Genomic DNA, 17,792 nt, shown 5'->3' on the forward strand with positions numbered 1-17,792 from the left:
ATAATCCTGATTTCTAGCTGTGCCCGTCTGGTTTCTAACTTACATCCTCGCTGCGGTGTGATGGGCGGCGTGGCTGTGGATGCGAGAGGATGCTCAGAGGTGTGTTGAAGCACAGCAGTGCCCCACTGTCTCCGGTGGCACCTGCTTGGAGACCTGGTGGACCACGGTGCCCTCCCCCACCACCGTTCCTGGCTCATCCAGCCTGGGGACCCTCTGGGTTCCTTCCCTGCCCTTGAGCAACATCACGCTGGGACACCCCAAACCACCCGTGCAATTAGTGCAGTTCGTGTGTGGATGTGGCACTTCAGGGACACGGTTTAGTGGTGGGCCTGGCAGTGTTAGGCTTGCGGTTGGACTCGATGGTCTTAAAAGATCTTTTCCAACCTCAATGATTCTATAATTGGAAGAAGGCAACCATCGTGTCCAATCTTGGCTGGCATGCCACGAAACCTGGGTGCTACCTTCACCCTTTCTGCAGGGATGTGCCAGCAGCTTCCTGTGAGGAATCCAGGCTCCTTGCCCAGCTGGGATGCACTTGAATTAGCAACATTAATTTGGAAAGGCTTTGCTAATGGCCCAGGCAGTGGCTCATTTGCTGTCAATGTGAAATCTCTGCGAGGCTGGGAGAAGTGGGAAGATTTGTGCATTGGCTTCGGCACGAACGTCGGTTTGAGAAGCCCTGTGTTGTGATGGGAGTGGTGTGCGGAGAGTTTTGATTCTGTGCCATTTATTTCATACAATGCTTCAATCCGCCAACTCTGTTAAAGTTTGCAGTTTCAAGATCAAAAATGCATTGTGTGGGGCAGGGATTAAATCACAATAGGGAATGCTTAATGTGTAGATTTTATTCCTGTCTATATGAAAGAGTGAAGAACGTTTCTGATGAGGCTCATAAAACATAATTTTTTTAAAAAAAAGTTTATAACTAACAGCTGTTTTGCTGCCTCTTCTCAGCATGCCAGACTTATACCCACTTATTTTAATTATTGCATGAGGGTCATAAATTTAAATTCAGCAAATCACAGTTGCCATGCCATGCGGTTGGAGCTTGTAAAGATGTTCCTCTTAGAAGACAGTGCAAAACATTGGAATGCTTGAATGGCCCAAGAGGAGGGTGAGGGTTACTATGGGGGCCAAATGTGACAAAAAGGCAAGATTAGGTCAATAGGGCTTCTTTATTTGTAACGTGAAAGCTGAACACAAGGTGAGCTGAATTCCATATCAGGTGCTTTTTAAGCCTCTGGTACTGGGAAGGCAGGAGGCTGAATAAGTTATTTGTGTGTGGGCATCGCTTTATTTGGCCGTTTAGGGTGAATCAACCCCATCTTCTGCTTCTTAATTAAGGAGAAAAATATAAGAGCTTGTCCGTGCCTGTGAACATGTCTTCCTCTAGTAATGACTTAAACATGAGTTAAGGAAAGCCTTTAGGAGACTGTATTAAGAGTACACTTGTCTGATCTTACAAGACAAGCCAGTATTTGTGTGTGGGACCTTCAGGGAGAATCCCAGATCCCAGGAAAAAGTGTTAAATCCAGAGGTGTCTTTTTAAATTTTTTTTTTTTTAATTTTTTTTTTTAACTTTTTTTTGCAAACCCAGCACAGAAGTAGTGTCTCTACGTGGTGCCTGGGGCTTTGTGCTACTGTAACTGTCATGTGCTAGATGAGATATAAAACACAGGATTTGACAGCTGGCAACTGTTAAAGATCTTCTGGAAAACTGGAAATGTTTACTTTGGCGGACATGGTAAACTGCACACTGAGCAATTATATTCTGCATTTTCCACATTTCCCTACAGAAATCCATCACTGAGGAGAGCATAAGTGCGTGCTTGCTCTACAGACATGAGCAGTCCCTAGGGTAAGCATGGGCACATTTGGCTGGATTAGAACTTAAATGAAAGTTGTCCTTTGAGCTGTGCACAACTGTGGGCAGTGTCACCAGTGTGCCATCAGGCTGTTCCCAGGTGGTGGTGCTGGGAAAGCAGATAGATAATCATTTGTAAGCTCCTCTTGTGGGTCTGTCAGCCCATTCTTGCTGTTGGTGATGATGCTCTTTGATTTTGGTGTAATAGGGTTCTGCCTGAGCCCTTATAAGCCATGGATTTGAGCCTGAATTACCAACTCTCAGAAGTGTGGTAGAGCTGAACTTGTGTGCAGTGGTCTTCATCAGCAGATCCAAAAATCTTTTGCCAAAGCACAGGCCTGATCCTGTCCTGGCATCCAGGGAGAGGGTACCAGCCACCAGACCACATGAGCTGGTTGCAGAAATCAGGGGGAAGGCTGCAAACAGGATCGTCTTTTTTTCTGGTGCTATTTTACACTTGGCCATATGCTGAAAGCGTTTGTAAAATGCTTTAGTATCCTTTGAGAAGGAACGTGATGTTCAACTGCCAGAAAATGCTGCGATTATATAGCTACTAGGCATAGTGTTGTGCAAACTGCACATCCTAGAATAAGTTTTTTCCTTCACAAAAGCGTTTTGCAACACACTCGCTATTTTGTCGTTCTGTTCTTTTCAGAAAACATGTTGATTCCTAAGGAAAACTAAATACAGACAGGATTTTCAACGGTGTTTCTATGGTTTAGGAGCACAAATCCTTCCAAAAGGCCACAACCCAAGGAGGTGTGTCCTTTGCTGTTTCTGCTTTGATTTCAGGGTGCTGCAGGGATTCCCCATGCTTGGTTAGGTACCAGTCATAAATGATGGCTTAGGCTTCAGAGGACATCTGGGAAAGTAGCCAGGGCTTTGCATATGAATAAGAGTGGTCAAACTGTTACCGGGGCCTGATTTCATGTTAGATGTGACAATTTCAGCAGTTTGCTTCGGTGATGGCATTGCGGGTGCTCTCGAAGAGAACACCTTGCCTCAGGAAGCCAAACTCCAAGTGCAGCCCTAATATTTATGAATCAATGCCTTTTTCAGAATTAAAGCTTGGGTAAGGTGAATGCTGGACACAGATCATGGGATTTAGTTTCCTAAAGCGAGGCAGATAGCGTCCTGGGAATCTTATCTGACATCCCATTCTGCATCCCCTGGTCTCCTGTGCCATATGTGTGGGTCCCGTGCAGATGTCATGGCACCTCAGGTGTCTTTCAGCTCATCCCAGACACGTCTTTGGGCAACTAAATCCTACCCAGGATTTGGGGTCCTCATCATCTTTCACAGATGTTGCATATAGGCATCCTTTTCCCAGTTCCCTGCGGTTGCTATAAAGTGGGTCCTGATGCCTAGCTTGGATGGAGCTGTCACCAGCCACATCCCTAACCCCAACTGGTAAACTGCTTGAAGAGCACCGATGCGAAGGCGGGGAGAGAGAGGTGTTGTCTAAGACAGGTGGAAATTCCTGGTTTATAAACCTAAAGCTGTCGTTTTTTTTTCCAGCTCAAACGTGTTCTCTCTCTGGCAAAAAAAGCTCTACACTATACCCAGCCCACTGTGACCCTATTTCTAACTGGAGATTTTGGATGTTTCCTGTAATCAGTAATAGTATTAATTACTGGTAAGACCAGTGACATAGAAGGAATCAGTTGGGACAAATCTCTCCTAAGGAAAGTGATGGAGAGACCACCCATCACCCAGGCAAGAGCTGCCACCTGAAATTAAGGATGGAGTGGTGATTGTAGTTCTAGACTCAAAAATATGAAGACAAATATTAAACAGGACTCCTTCCACCCCCTCTAAAATCTATTTTTTCATCAGATGAATTGCACGTTTTAATTATAAGAGTAAAATGGGTTATTTGTCCAAGACTGATTTTTTTTTTTTTTTTTTTTAAAAAAAAAGGAGGACAACATCTCTCCAAAGTTAATAAACCCTTTGGGTGTGTTAGGGTGTTTTCTTTCTTTATTTGGTATTCTGGAAGATTTTAAGTGTGAGATAGAGAAACACAAGGGTTACTTTCTGCTCAGAGACAATCTGGACCTGGCTATATGAATAGACTTGAAGTCCAGCAGAATTTTTCTGTCTTCAGCCCCGCTAATAGATGGGCACGTGCTGATGCAGTAGCTTAAAACGAATGTGCTTTTGGTTTCACTTGGAAGCCAAATCCCAACATAAGCAATCCCCAACCCCTTCATGCACTGGTGGCTTGGCTGGCCTTTGCTGCACACGCTGTGCCTTAATAACCCGTGAGTCTCCATGTTGTTTGCAGGCTGCCAGATAATTTATACTCCATCTGTTCTTCTCTGTCCGTAGCACTTGCCAGCCCTTTTCCCTCAGTGCTGTTTGCCTGGCTCAAGACGTGCACAGTGTCCTGATCCCTCTGTTCAGCTTCCTTTTGACCCACTCCTGTCTCAGCTCGTTAAAGCCATTTATCTTCGCAAGACCTAATAACTGCCATTAGGAATATACAGCAAAGGTCCTTACGAATGTAGCTGCCTTCATGGCTCTTGGGAGCAAGGGTGTCTGTGATGTCAAAGGTGCCACTCAGGCGAGATGGAGTCTGGTGGTACCTCTGTGGACCAGGGAAAAGTTCTGACTTCTCTGCAGCCCCCTCCTGACTGTGGGCTTTGTGAGGAAGTGAGTGGGGAGAGCAATCCAAGGAGGTGAATGAAGCCAAGCCCCGTCTGAGATGTCCCAAGGGTCTGTTTGACAGTACCGTATGAAAGTCAGGGTTGGAAGGGGAATGCCAGAGACAGTTCAAGCAAAGCAGACGGATGAGTGGGAACTGACCCCCTCAGCCTTCCTCATCCCTCTGGCTTTACGTTTAGCGTGTGTGGTTTTCTTTCTCTATTCTTTCAGGATGATGACAGATTAGAAGAATGGCCTGATCCAGTTTACTTACTACATCCAGGTTTGTTGTAGGGGAGTATGTGCATGACGTCCTGAGCTCTTGCCTCCCGCATCCTTGGGCATGGCAATGTTTTCCACAGAGGAGCTCGTGTTCACCTACAACCAGAGTCTGCTCCCATGTAGGGGATGGGTGATAACTAAAAGTCATCCATTTAAAGATAACTGTATAAAGATAAATAAAGACACCCATCTAAAGATGGATGATTTTTCTCAGAGAAATCAAAAGCCAGCTCTGGTCCATAGCTGTTTTTCAGGGTGGTTGCAGCGCACAGTGTGCATTGAAATTATTCTGATCCTCTCTCCTCTAGGGAACTTCCATTGATTTATCAGTAATAATTGCTTCCATGACATTACTGAGGGCAGACTCTGTCCAAACAAGTGCCTATGAGGACTCAGTCCTGCTTCATGGCCAACGTACTTACTTAGGGATGTGAAAAGAGACACTAATGATTTCGCTTTGAGCACTCAACTAGGTGTTACCACCTGTTTTTTCCTCTTCACTTGACTTTCCCACCTGTGAAATGGGACCTGTGTGTGTGACACAGCCAGGATTCATTAGGCCTGTGGAGTGGTGTGGCAGTCCTGAATGCAGTAAGACATTTAAAAAAACAAAACAACAAAACAAAACAAAACAAAAAACCCCAAAAAACAAAAAACACAAACAAAACCACCCCCCCACCTCCAAGTGGATGCATATCTATTTCTTTTACCTCTGCTGCCCGTGTTTCCACCACTCAGGCAAATCAAAGCAGGCGCCGCGTAGGAGGGGAGCTCTGCCCTAATGCCATCTGCGGCGGGCCGAGCCATACGGAGAAGGTGTATTTGGATTTAGACCGGCTACTCTGCAATGTTGCTGTTTCTATGGTAACTATTTTTTATTCAACAAGAGGAGTTTAAAATCTGTAGGGCTAAATTTGATCCTAGGCAGAGGCATCTGCAGTTTTTAAGGGGCTCTTCACTAGGTGCAGCTCATAGCTGGCTCTCGTGCTCATTACTTCAGGGTCATGGTATCTCTAAAGCCTCCTTCCCGGCACCCTTTCCTCTTCATTCCACCTCACATCTCTACATTTTGGTCTTCCCGTGACTCCACTTGTCAAACCAAGGGACAATTTGCTCATGTTGTGTCTTACTGGGGGGATTTCTGTCTCCCTTCAGAGAGTGTGTCTTCAGGGAAAATTGCTCTGTGTTTAGAAAAGGAAGTTGATGAATCACAAACAAGACTGATTCATCTGCAAATAATGCAGAGGATTGCATTTGGGAGGGTTTCTTTTTCTTTTTTTTTTTTTTTTTGTCTCAATTAAAAAACAAATGCCAGATTCCTATAGAGGCAGTTTAACCACTGCTATTACTGTGTTTGTGGCTGGTTACCACACATGAGCTTTGTGATTAAAATCAGGCTATTAGAAGCAGCCAGTTTCTTGGAGAATTAGAGAAAACACTGGGGGAAGCGATTTCTTTGAAAACAAAAACTGAATCAAATAGTATGTTTCCAATCATACTAGATGGGGCCCACTTCTTTTCTTTTAGTAGGGTAAGCCAGGAGAGGTCTGACTGAAGGCAATAGCAGTTCACACTGTTACAGTTTTTGAGGATTAAAGGAGGCTCAGGTCAATCATTTAGCAAATGCTCAGTGTTTCTAATCAGCCTCTCAACTTTTCAGCATTCAGACTTAGTTCTGAATTTTGTACAAAGTTGCAGACTTATAAATGGTATGGATCTGACTGTCCTGGACCAAAATAGCCTTGATGGTTAGGGTGTTTGAAAATTAGAGTCCAAATTAGAGCCTCTTCCTCTTAACTATACACTGTGTAAACTTCTGAGTTTAAAAGGAGGTGACTCCAGTGTCGTAGCTTGGTCAGAATGGGCTAAAAATAAGCATTTCACAATCTGAAGGCGATGCCCTTCCTTGGGTTTCTGGACACATTAAGAGCAACCAGTCCATAGTACGGCTTCCCTGAATGTCATGGGCAGGAACAGCTTAGCCAAGTCCCCCTGCTCTATCTGCATTACCCAGTGCACTGTAAAATTACCTGAGCTCCACTCTTGTGACATGGACAAATTTGACTTTATTTACACTTAAATGACCTTTGATGAGTAGAAATACTCAGAAGCCAGATTTAGCTAGGTATTTAGGTACCAGAAAGGGCAAATGACTACGATGATTTTTAAATACATCTTTTTGAGTTCAAGACCTAAAGCCAGTGCTTAGTGACTTTATTATTAGGATTTAAGCATGTCACCCACACAGGTACTTTCCTAAAGCCTGTCTGCATTCTTAAGAGTCTGAATACTTTTGTAAATCTGTTTGTGGATCTCTTTTGGAATGACATTTAGGCTCCCAGGTCACCTGACATTTTTGAAACCTGGACTACTAGTGGTTCATTAGCTATGGAGGAGAAAATTATGCAACTGTCTCAGTACCTAAAGAAAAGGGTTGGGAATTAGGACCCTCCCAGCACAGTTGCTGACTTCTTATTTGACCTTCAGACGTTGCAGCTTTCGGCCCTGCAGGTGATATTGGTTGCAGCAAGGTGTTGCAAAGCCCATCGGTATTTTTGCAGAAGGGTTGTAGAAACACATGCATACAAAGGTAGATAATGATTCAGATGTGTATCAAAGTGGGGCTGTCTTTCAGGTGGCCTGGAGGGTCGCAGCCTGTGCACGCTGGCAAATTTGCAAACGTATACTGGTCTAAAACTGTGAGTGTGGGGCTGAGCTTAATTCCTTCTTGGGGTTTGTAGTGAGAGCTGTGACAGCCCCGGCTTTTGCCAATGGGTTTGGGCTGTAAGTGACAGGCGTTCGGTGGAGGGTTATGCAATTTTCTGTTCATTACCCATGAGCACCGTTGCAGGCTGTAATCTATCATGTTAGAGATCATGACCCTTTGAATGCGTGACTGTGGTGCTCGTACAACATTAATTCATTGTACTTTCTGTGGCATGATTTTTCACTTTGCCATAAGGATAAGGGACTCTTCTGCATCCCTGTTGATTGTTGATCCAGTTTACCTGATTTCTCTCCAGCAGTCAGGGGGTATTTCCATCACCCACGCGGGGCTTGTGAACCCCAGGACAGGGAGTCTGCTGGTGTAAATTGGTGTGGTCAGTGGGGCTGCTCCTGGGAAGCATTGAATGCTGGTAGAAATAAAGGTGCACCATGCACGAGACTATAAAATGCTCCAACTGGTCAAAAATATTCTGTCTATTCATCTCCATTTCAAAGAAAACTGAAACTCACTTGGAGAAGTTACTAGAAAATAATGGCTGGTGACATCATTGTAGGTGGCTTTGAACACCCATAATCATTTCAGGCATTTATTTTGCTTGGCTGTGGAGCCTGGCAGGAACCAGGAGAAAGTCTCACCTCTCCAGTCCTCTTCTCGTAGCTGCTTTTATTAAACATGTGTCTTTCCTGTCAATGTGAATAAAGGGAGGAGAGAGCAGTTCATTATCCAGTGTATCACTTTGAGTCTAATACTAATTAAAAGCTTTGCCGTCACTTCTGTGGATCCTATTCTTAGAAATTATGTAAATTAATTGGAGTTTTGAAGAGGAGCATATGCCAAATCCTAAGTAATTCCCTGGTGGCTGAGGCAACTCCAGCACTGGGACTGGAGAACAGCATCAGGATCCTTTTTTCCTTTTGTGGTTGCAGAAATCTAAAGCTGCTTCAGTAAATTTTGATGCCTCTCTTTAGCAAATATACAAGAGAGATCAAATATCCAGACCCTGACCATTTGCCAGAGAGGTACAATACAAAGGCTTTTTCTCCATGAAAGCTTTTCCATCTCAAAAATTACATTTAACACAGACAAGCTTTTTAATTCCTCAGCCCTTCTCCAAACAAATGTATGTTCCTGCTTCAAAGAGGATTTTGACCCTCAAATGGAGACGTACCTGAGATCCTGTGAACTCCCCTTGTGAGTTCACTCTTGCTATTAATTTAATGGGGAAGATATTTACATGCTACACTGAATGAGAAGGGAGATTAGATCTTAAGGTACATAGTATGTGGAGAAAAGGGGATATGCATTTGAAGTAAAATAGCTTTAAATGTTACTAGCTTTTTTGTTTTTTCCTGCCTGGTTATTTGTTCCCTTTGAAAAAGGCCAAAACAAATAGAAGAACCAAAGAAATTGATTCAAATAAAATTGAGAAGCAACATGTTTTGGTCTCAGTATATTTTGGTCTCAATCAACAAATCACTTAAAGTTGATGAAACTACTTGCGTGTTTAAAGATAAACACAATTAAGTACTTTGGTGGATCTTCGGATTATTATGTATTGAAGCTGGATACGAGCGTGAGTTGAATCCTGGAACCTTTGATGGGAAGATGCTGCAGTGTAAGCTTACTTCCAGATGTACGTTTTGCAAAGTTGCCTTTTCTGTACAACCTCACCCTCAGAATTAAGAGACGCCGGGTGTGGATCCTCATGCAGGGGGAGGCAGCCCTCCAGTCCAGATGCTTTTTGCCTTTGGAGATTTGAAGTTCAGTATTGGTGAGGTCTGATTTTTGCAGCCATCATCTTTTCCCAGCTGAAGCCTTTTCAGTATTAAAGTTGGCAATTTGGATAACCCGTCTGTTTGATTCATCCCTGGTACTGTGCAACCTCTGTGCACAGAGTCAGATTCTCTTCCCTGGTTCAGACTTCTATTCAGTGAAACACTGTCTGTGCAAAGCTGCTAGAAACGTGTCTCCTGTCTGGGGCTTCAGTGATACGGAAGCGACCACCAGCAAGTGCAGGTATGGCTGATGCTTATGCTACACTGCAGGATGCCCAAACCCCTGAATGTCTGCTACTTCTTCAACCACTAATTAGTTCACTGAGCTCTGGAGCATTATTGCTAAATCTTCCTCAGTTTCTCCCTCAGTATATACTTCTGTTATGAGACTAAATCTGTTACAGTTTTTTTTTTTGGACTGCTTTTTGATTATCACAGGAAAGTCTCTGCAACATTGCAGGTTGGTAAGATGAAAACAAAAATTCATTTAGCCGTGGTTGGAGCTTGTAAAAATCCTTATCTCTATCTGCACCAGGAATGTAAGATCCCAAAATAGAAGCTGTTAAGTCTACAAGTAAAGACAGTTCTTGGGAAAAGAAAGCACAATGACATACAACTTCGGATCAATAGAAAATCATTTTAGAACAAGAATACAACATGTAGCAGTGAATGTATATGGGAATGACATTAGTAACCACTTACTAGATAGCAAGCTTTCTGCATGTATTTTGGAGTCATCTGTATGTGTGTGTTAAGTATAACATCATCTCTTTTTATGCTTGTATTGGCTAATGCACAGCTGGTTTAAAAATACTTTAGGACGTTTTTATAGAATGAACACAAAATATGATCATTACTCTGGAACTAAAGTGACCATTTTTACACCTATTAGAGAGGGGTCATGAGAGATGGGGTAATTTGATAGGTGTTAAACACTAAACTGATGGCGATTCAGAGAGTTGAACCTGTGTTGCTTCTGAGTTTTGGGACTGTATCCTGCTGCCGACCCCAAAGCTGCTGTGTGCAACCCTTGGGTGCAGCCAGGTTCAATCTGGGGTGAAAGCGTTGCAGTGGGCATGTACTTGAACACAGTTGCATGTTTTCCCATCAACATAGTCTCTTGTTGCTCACATTTTGGGTTCAAGTTCATTGCCTGGACCTTAGTCAACCTTTAGTCTCTTGGCTGTAGAAAAGACCTTTTCGTCTTGCAGCACATGGAAACCAGCCCAGGTCCTTATTTTGGTGCCCTGCAAGGAGCTGGACATCCATCAGGGTAAATCAGTGCCATCCTAAGCTGTTGGAACCAATGCTTTGCATTACCCTGGGGGGCCTCAGGTTGAGTCCTGAGACATCTGGACTTCTGGTTGCTCTCAGATGGTAGTGGCTGTCAGAGGTGAAGAGGCATTTCCCAGGGGAGATTTTCAAGTAGCCATTTCTCAGACGGGTTCTCATTTTGGTGAGCGCAATCTCTTTGTTGACTAAGCTCAAGGTATATGCTGCCGGTGAGATGGATGCACGCTGTGCTTTAGATATGATGGTCTTGCTCCTGCAGATCTGTCCTCTGGGAGCCAGAGTCTATCCCCTTTCTTGCTGTGAGTGGGTTGTCAGGAAAAGAACATAGGACCAGGAGCACCCAGTTGGAGCTGGGAGGTAATCTGGTAATCACCGAAGTGACACATCTAAAATTGATTTTCAAATGTATCATCCCCTCCTTGGTGGATGACACACTGTGTGTTCCTCTTCCCTATCTCTTCCCACAGGACCATGCTGATTTGCGAAACCACTTCTTCACTGTGGGGATGAAGCTGGAGGCGGTGAATATGAGGGAGCCATTTCATATCTGTCCTGCATCAGTGACCAAGGTGAGCTCCCAGAAAGGAGAGCTGAGAAGAGCCTGTTGAGGAACTTCTTAGTGATTTCCACCACATTTAGGAAAACTCAAGAGGGTTAGTTCATTGGCTGTAGAGCACATTAAGAAATATGCTTAAAATCCATAGATGTTCCTTATTGATGGTTCATTTTAGTCCATCAGGCATCGCTGGGTGACTATATATGTACTTAGATCCAATGGTGATGAGCATGTCTATCTACCACTCTCATGCAGAAAAAGGGGGTCCCTCTTTTATCTCTGCTTCCCCTGTCTTTTCCTCCTGGGAAACTTGAAATAAAACAGCTGGATGGAGCAGGTAGCTCAATATTTAATCCACACTCTCAGAGGCAAGAGAGAGAAAGGCTGTGGGATCTCTAGGATCATCTCCAGTCCCTGCTCAGCTGTGGGCACACTGAGTGATGTCGAACCCCAGCACTTTCCTTTGCCTCAGTTTACTCATCTCAGGCTTCAATTTCTTTGGTAGAAACACTTTGTTGAGAAGTATTAGGTGAACGGGTTATTTTCAGGAGTAGTTTGATTTCAGGGTCCGACTATTTCAGTTTTCCATGTTTCATAATGTTACAGCAAATTTAACTGTTGATTTTATTTTCTTCTTTCACCCCTTAGGTTTTTAACAATCATTATTTACAAGTGACCATTGATGACTTGAGACCTGAACCCAGCAAAATCTCAATGCTGTGCCATGCGGATTCCTTAGGGATCTTGCCAATACAGTGGTGCCTTAAAAACGGAGTCAATCTCACACCTCCCAAGGGTTCGTATTACTTCTTGGTGATTTGCAGGTTTCCACTGAAGGAAGTTTGCTTGTTATTATTGCCTTTAAAACCGTGGTGCTGGTCACTGGAGAGCATCACCCTAAGTATCTCAAGCCAGAGTAGCTCTCTTGAGTCACTGGGGCTCTTCTGGCTCATGCCAGCCCCTGAACATCTCTGCAAACCTATCTTGATGGTGGGTTGATGTCCGTGTGCTTTGTAGTCTGAAGCAGGCTCCGCCAAAAGCCTAGTAAATTCCTGTGAAATGCATTGTAGCAATGCTTTGTGTGCGTAGAGAGCAAAAGGAGCATTAAAAGTCATATCATACTAGAGATAAACCAGGCGTCTCCCTGTAGCATCCACCTTGGTACAATGCCAATGCCAGGCAAAGCTCCTAAATTTGAATTTCTAAACTAAATTTACAGCTGCCTGTCCAGGAGAGTGTAGGCATTTCCATAGCAGCCTCAAAAAATCCCAAGTGAGAACAAATTGCAAGCAGTGTTCAGGTGAGAGCCAGGAGAAACAGCCTCCAACCATGCTATTTCCCAACTTTTTAGCAGTGCAGTTAATTACTTGCGATTTCAGACAACCACCTGCAGTGCCCTAGTAATATTTCTTCTCTTGCAAAATGTGTTGGTTCTCTGGAATTTTAGATTTTTGAAGCTGGCTGTGATGTTGACCCTTTGCCAATAATTGGTGTTGCTTGGGAGAAAAAGAAATGCTAAAAAAAAAATTTAAAATCCCACTAAATTCTGCACACACAGATTTGTCTTAATTTTGGAAAAAACATGCTGCTGCCAAACCCAGGGAAGCGAAGGGTTATTTCCTACCAGATTCAGAGTCCTCTTGTGTATATCCAGAGTGTCTCTTCAGCACATATAATTTGAAATTCCCACCAAAGTCTTGGAGTCCTGTGCGTGCAGCTGCATACAGTGCATCCATGATTACTCTGTTTCTTTTACTGAAATGTGCTGTCTGGATGCCTTAGCTCCCTTCTGCTTAAATCCAGGTGTAATGATAAAGCATGTATAAGTGCTCACTGATACTGGCCAGAAAAGTTGCTAAAAAAGTAAATGGAATGGTTTGTTTCTTCCACCCCAAATTCACATGCAGCTTCCCTCAGGCCAGCTAATTAACTAAAGTAGATCATAGACCAGACATTTCTCTTTACAGGGTCATGGCCTAATAATTTCCAATCCGTGCTGGTACAAAGCCTGTCTGAGATGGTGTTTTACGGGTCATGTGCATGCAAACTCTCTTTTAGATGCCAGCATTTTTAGAATTGGCTGTAGCATCCATCATATGAATATTTCTCAACTTGGCCAGTAAAGTCTAAGGGGTGAGTAGTTTTCTGGTGTCTCGTGGCTGGGGTCCACCTGGGATCCTAAGAAAGTGCAGAAAGTCTCCTCTCATACCCCTGATGAAAATAAAGTTTGCTTCCTGCTGTCAGATCAGAAATCCTGGAGGGAAGCTATTAAAAAGGCATAAAGTAAGAGGCAGATAGATGCATGCTATATATTGTCGTAGTTCTTACACTGTGTATGAGGGCTGCATACCCAAACTGAATTTTAGTACCTTTGATGTCAAAAGCCTTTTCCATTGGCAGACACGCTCTTTGAGTCACTAAAATATAATCAGACATCAGAACGATTTCTTTAAAAACAAACAAAAAACCAACAGCAGCAACAACAACAACAAAAAAAAAAAAAAAAAAAAAAACAAACAAAAACCCAACAACAAAAAAACACAAGCCACCAAAAAAGGCAGCAGAGAGAAAGTAAAAAATATCCAAACCCTGACTGAGGGATTCAGTCTTTTCTGAGCAGAATAATACCAGCTTTGGATAAATAACCAGGACTGATATGAGAGGCCTGCAATTCTGCTGAAGTGAGGAAGGCTGTGGTGTGAGCTGGCTGCTAACGAGCAGGTCTGCAGAAGGAGGAAGAAATCCTACCATTTCTACCCAAATCACTGGACAGCTCTGCATGCCCTGGGGTGTCCAGAATTGCCTCTTCTCCCACCAAATTTGACCAGCCTCCTGCTTCCCCAGTGCTCGCGCATTCCCGGTCAGCATCAGCCTTAATGGACAATATTGTTGACAATATTTAGTGTTGCCCAAATGTCTCTCCCTGGTGAAATGCAAGAAGCTCCCATGGAGCAAAAGATGACAGTGGAAGAAGTTCTTTACCTTTTTGTGAAAAGGATTTCTTTGCTGTATTCTGGGTTTGGGTTTTTGGTTTGGTTTTGGTTTATGGTTAACAAGGAGGTTTTCTGATTTTAAAATTTACTGATTTTTATTTAATCAGAACAATGTGTCAGGTTGGGATATTTGGGTTCAGAGTCCTTTATTTGTCTGATACCTATTCTCTTGCCTTTTTGCCCATCAGGCCTTTGTTGAAGCCAGACATACAGTAGATGAGTCATGAACAGGAGGTGCAAACATTTGCTACTAGAAATAGAGAGCAGCATTTTCCTATACAGTGCCAAAAATGAATACCCATTTACTGCTACTGTATAAACATTGAACAAATGCTGTTTATATTTATTAGAGCTGGATTTATAGACCACTTCCCTTTAGAGTAGCAACCATTGTTCCTTTTTATGAGCTATTAAGAGGGGAAAAAGCATTTCGGTAGAACTAGTTTTAAGGCTTACTAAGAAAATCCCACTTCCAAAACCTCCCAATACATTTGTATTGTTGTATTTGCTTCCAACTGAACTGCTGGGCTCTTCCATGCTGAGAGATGAGGTAGAAAACACAATGAGTTTTTATATGTTTGGGGAGCAGCAAGTGAATCACACAAGCAAAGCTTTGAACATTATTAGTCGGGCTGAGCCTTAAAGGATAACAGTATGTGAATGCCATGTGCTAATGGAGGTACACATTTAGCTTATATCATGGTGCTCCATGGAAAGGCCATATATAGGTCCAGGCTTGTTTGAAGCCAGTTTCTGACTACGCTTCTCTTGGAGTCATCCTCATTGGGGTGCTGAAATGAGTTATGGCCAACACTCTAACTGCCCTCCCAGGTTTCATTCCTGTTGAAGTCTGGAGCAAAAGGTCTTCTAACGATTTCAGTGGTGCAGGGCCAAGGCAACAGATGGTCATGTGGTGACAACACAGTCAAGTTTTTATACCTCACTGAAACCTTGTCAATATGCCTTTTCCATCCGCTCTGCCAAGATTTTGCATAGCTAGCAATTAAGATTCAAAACTTGTCCACAAGGGGTTTAAATCGGAGACGAGAGAACGTGCAGGATGTGGGCAGGTTTTTGGGTCCCTGAAGGCAACGTGCTCTGGCAGCTGGGGTGGACCCCAGGTGATTTAATGTAGACAACTATGCTGTGGCTGTCCCCAGCTGAGCCCATCACCCTGGCTTCTTCTGGAGAGTGAGAGGGGCTTTCACAGGGCAGTTCACCTCCTTCTGCAGGACGACAGACAGATCACCTCTAGATCTGCCCGTTTCTCCATTAAATCTTTAGGGAGCCCAGGGTGACAGGCACAGCTATAGACATCTCCACTGCAAACATCTGTATGCGATCAGATGAATCCCCTTCTGACACGAAGTGATGTGTACTTCTCCTGTTTCCATTTAATTTTATGAAGCTGAAAAGTATCTGGCAAACAAATAACTGGAGAGAAAAAAGGAAATGGAGAAAGTGGGGGAAGAAAATACTGTTGCAGAAATTGATTGTTAAAAAACGGTGCAAAGATTTTTTTTTTTTTTCTATGAAAAATGAACATTCTCTGTAAGTAATTGCCCTTTTTTACTTCCCCATGCATGTAGGAAATTCTACCTTTCCAATTGTTATTCACTTTCATGCCCCACAGAGACAGGTATCTTAGCTCAAGGCTTTATCTCATTAATTGGTTTGTCATGTATGCAATCATTAGGATTAGATGTTTATCTTATCCCAGATACTTACATCTTAGCAGGATGCTTGGGACTTTATATTAAACATTTTTACCTCCTTTTTTTTGGATGTGGATGACTGTTAGGTGACTCCACTCAGTATTCCAGTCCTTTCTTGCCAACAAAAAATGTCACAGTTTTCACTGTCATAAATGATTCATTCCCATCTGATCTTGAGTGTCCCTTTTTGACTATCAATGAAAAAGGTATTAAGGGATGTTCTGCAAAATGAGGCCAGGCTGAGATGCCAGGCATCTCAGAGACTGAGGGGAGAATTTGGCTTTTAAGTGACTCATGAAACTTTCCAGTGAGAGTAGTTCTCCAGTAATGTTATTAGAGTGTTGATAGTATCGTCACAGGGCCCTGGACAGGATTAGTACTCATTGGTTTCAAGCACAGTAAAAATATAGACTAAGAGGTAGATAAAAAAACCTCAAAAAGCAAATTAAAAAAACCCCTCTCTGTCCCAAGAGTTTATTGCCTAAATAGCCAGGTAAGAAGAATGGATGAGCAGAGGTCTGTTTTGTCTTTCTGTGATGGGACTGTTCGAGAGATGATCGTATAAACGAATGTTGCTTCCCTTTTTTTCCCTAGAAGCAGAGGCTGAAGGGATCATCTAGTTGCTGAGACGTTAGTCTGGGAGCTGGGAAATCTGTGTTCATTTTCCTGCCCTACTCCAGATTTCTATAGAGCCTTGGATGACGTGCTTATTATGATGGGATTCAGCCCACATACACTGAGCTGCTGGAAATTGTCATGGAGGCTACATCCATATCAATGAAGAGAGAGGAGAATTTATCTCATGCTTTGAAAGAGAGGATGGATCAGCCTCTGATTGTGCTGGTCCTTTCCCTGTACACTTTTGAGGGACCCTTGATGTCCAGCTCCATAACCCCACCTTTTAGATAGCTAAAGGGCGGAGAAAGAAGTCCATGACTAGTCCCACCTGGAAACTGGGGACAGTAGCACTTCTTGATAGTTATGGGTTTATTAAAGCCTGGGAGATGCTCACAGGAAATGGAAAATAAGGAAAATAAATATGTTTTATTACATTTTAACCAACACCTGGAGTATTCAAAGCAAAATGCAGAAGGTGTGTGAGTAGGAGTTTCAGGAGCATTGGCATTGGCTTTCATGGTGTATAAACGGGCATCCAGAGAACTTGTTGGATGACACTGCACAGTTCACTGAGGTGGGATGGGATGCTGAAACACAAGAGGTCATCTGCTTGGGGCCCGTTTTGCACTTGCTCTCTGGTGTGAAGTGGAGGATGATGTCACTTTCTGTTTTGTCATCCTGCAGGTTACTCTGGCCAGGACTTTGACTGGGCAGACTACCAGAAGCAGTGTGGAGCGGAGGCAGCGCCTCACCTGTGCTTTAGAAATGTAAGTTCTCTTTTTGCCTTTGCATCATTCCTGTCCGTCCACGTGAGACAAAATAGCTTGCACAGCAAAGCTGCAGCAAGCAAGCTTTGGGAGGTTTCCCCAGACCACCGTGAGTCTGTCTTAGGAAGGAAGCTGGAGAAGTGTTTCAGGTTTCCATCCCTAAAAGAGAAAAAATGCTATTTTACTCTTGTCTTTGTCAGATTAATTTAGATTTCCCGCTCTTCATCTCCTCTCTGATTTTCTGTAGCACCTAGCACAAGAAGGATCTCAATTAACTGTTAGAAGTAATTCGAGTGCTAGTAAAAAAACCCATAAAATAGGTTAAAAAGTTGCATGTTATCATATGGCCCTTTTCACATTTTGGGTGTTTTCTTTGATTCCCAGGGGGATACATTTAAAAGCTAACGTTGAAACTGTTGAGCTCAGAGTATGAGAAGAGTGATTAACCCACATGGATGCTTTTGTCTTTGGGACAATTCCCATGCTTCCTTGTTACAGCAGCACTGATGTGAGAGAGCAGCACATGCTTATGCTGGAGGCCATCAAGATTCAGAG

The 17,792-nt window shown here is 43.2% G+C and overlaps 1 protein-coding gene across 2 annotated transcripts in view; it reads left to right on the forward strand.

The window, feature by feature from the left end:
• The window catches only part of SFMBT2 (Scm like with four mbt domains 2), a 124,842-nt gene that overhangs the window by 64,270 nt on the left and 42,780 nt on the right, over positions 1-17,792 (forward strand). For both annotated transcript variants that reach the window (XM_042793019.1, XM_042793020.1), the window contains 3 exons: positions 11,056-11,157; positions 11,793-11,940; positions 17,155-17,237. In XM_042793019.1, coding sequence (XP_042648953.1) covers positions 11,056-11,157; positions 11,793-11,940; positions 17,155-17,237 — 333 coding nt within the window. The remainder of the gene's footprint in view (positions 1-11,055; positions 11,158-11,792; positions 11,941-17,154; positions 17,238-17,792) is intronic.

The sequence above is a fragment of the Tyto alba genome, unplaced genomic scaffold (genome assembly GCF_018691265.1).
Source record: "Tyto alba isolate M040663 unplaced genomic scaffold, T.alba_DEE_v4.0 Super-Scaffold_2, whole genome shotgun sequence".
Lineage (NCBI taxonomy): Eukaryota > Metazoa > Chordata > Aves > Strigiformes > Tytonidae > Tyto > Tyto alba.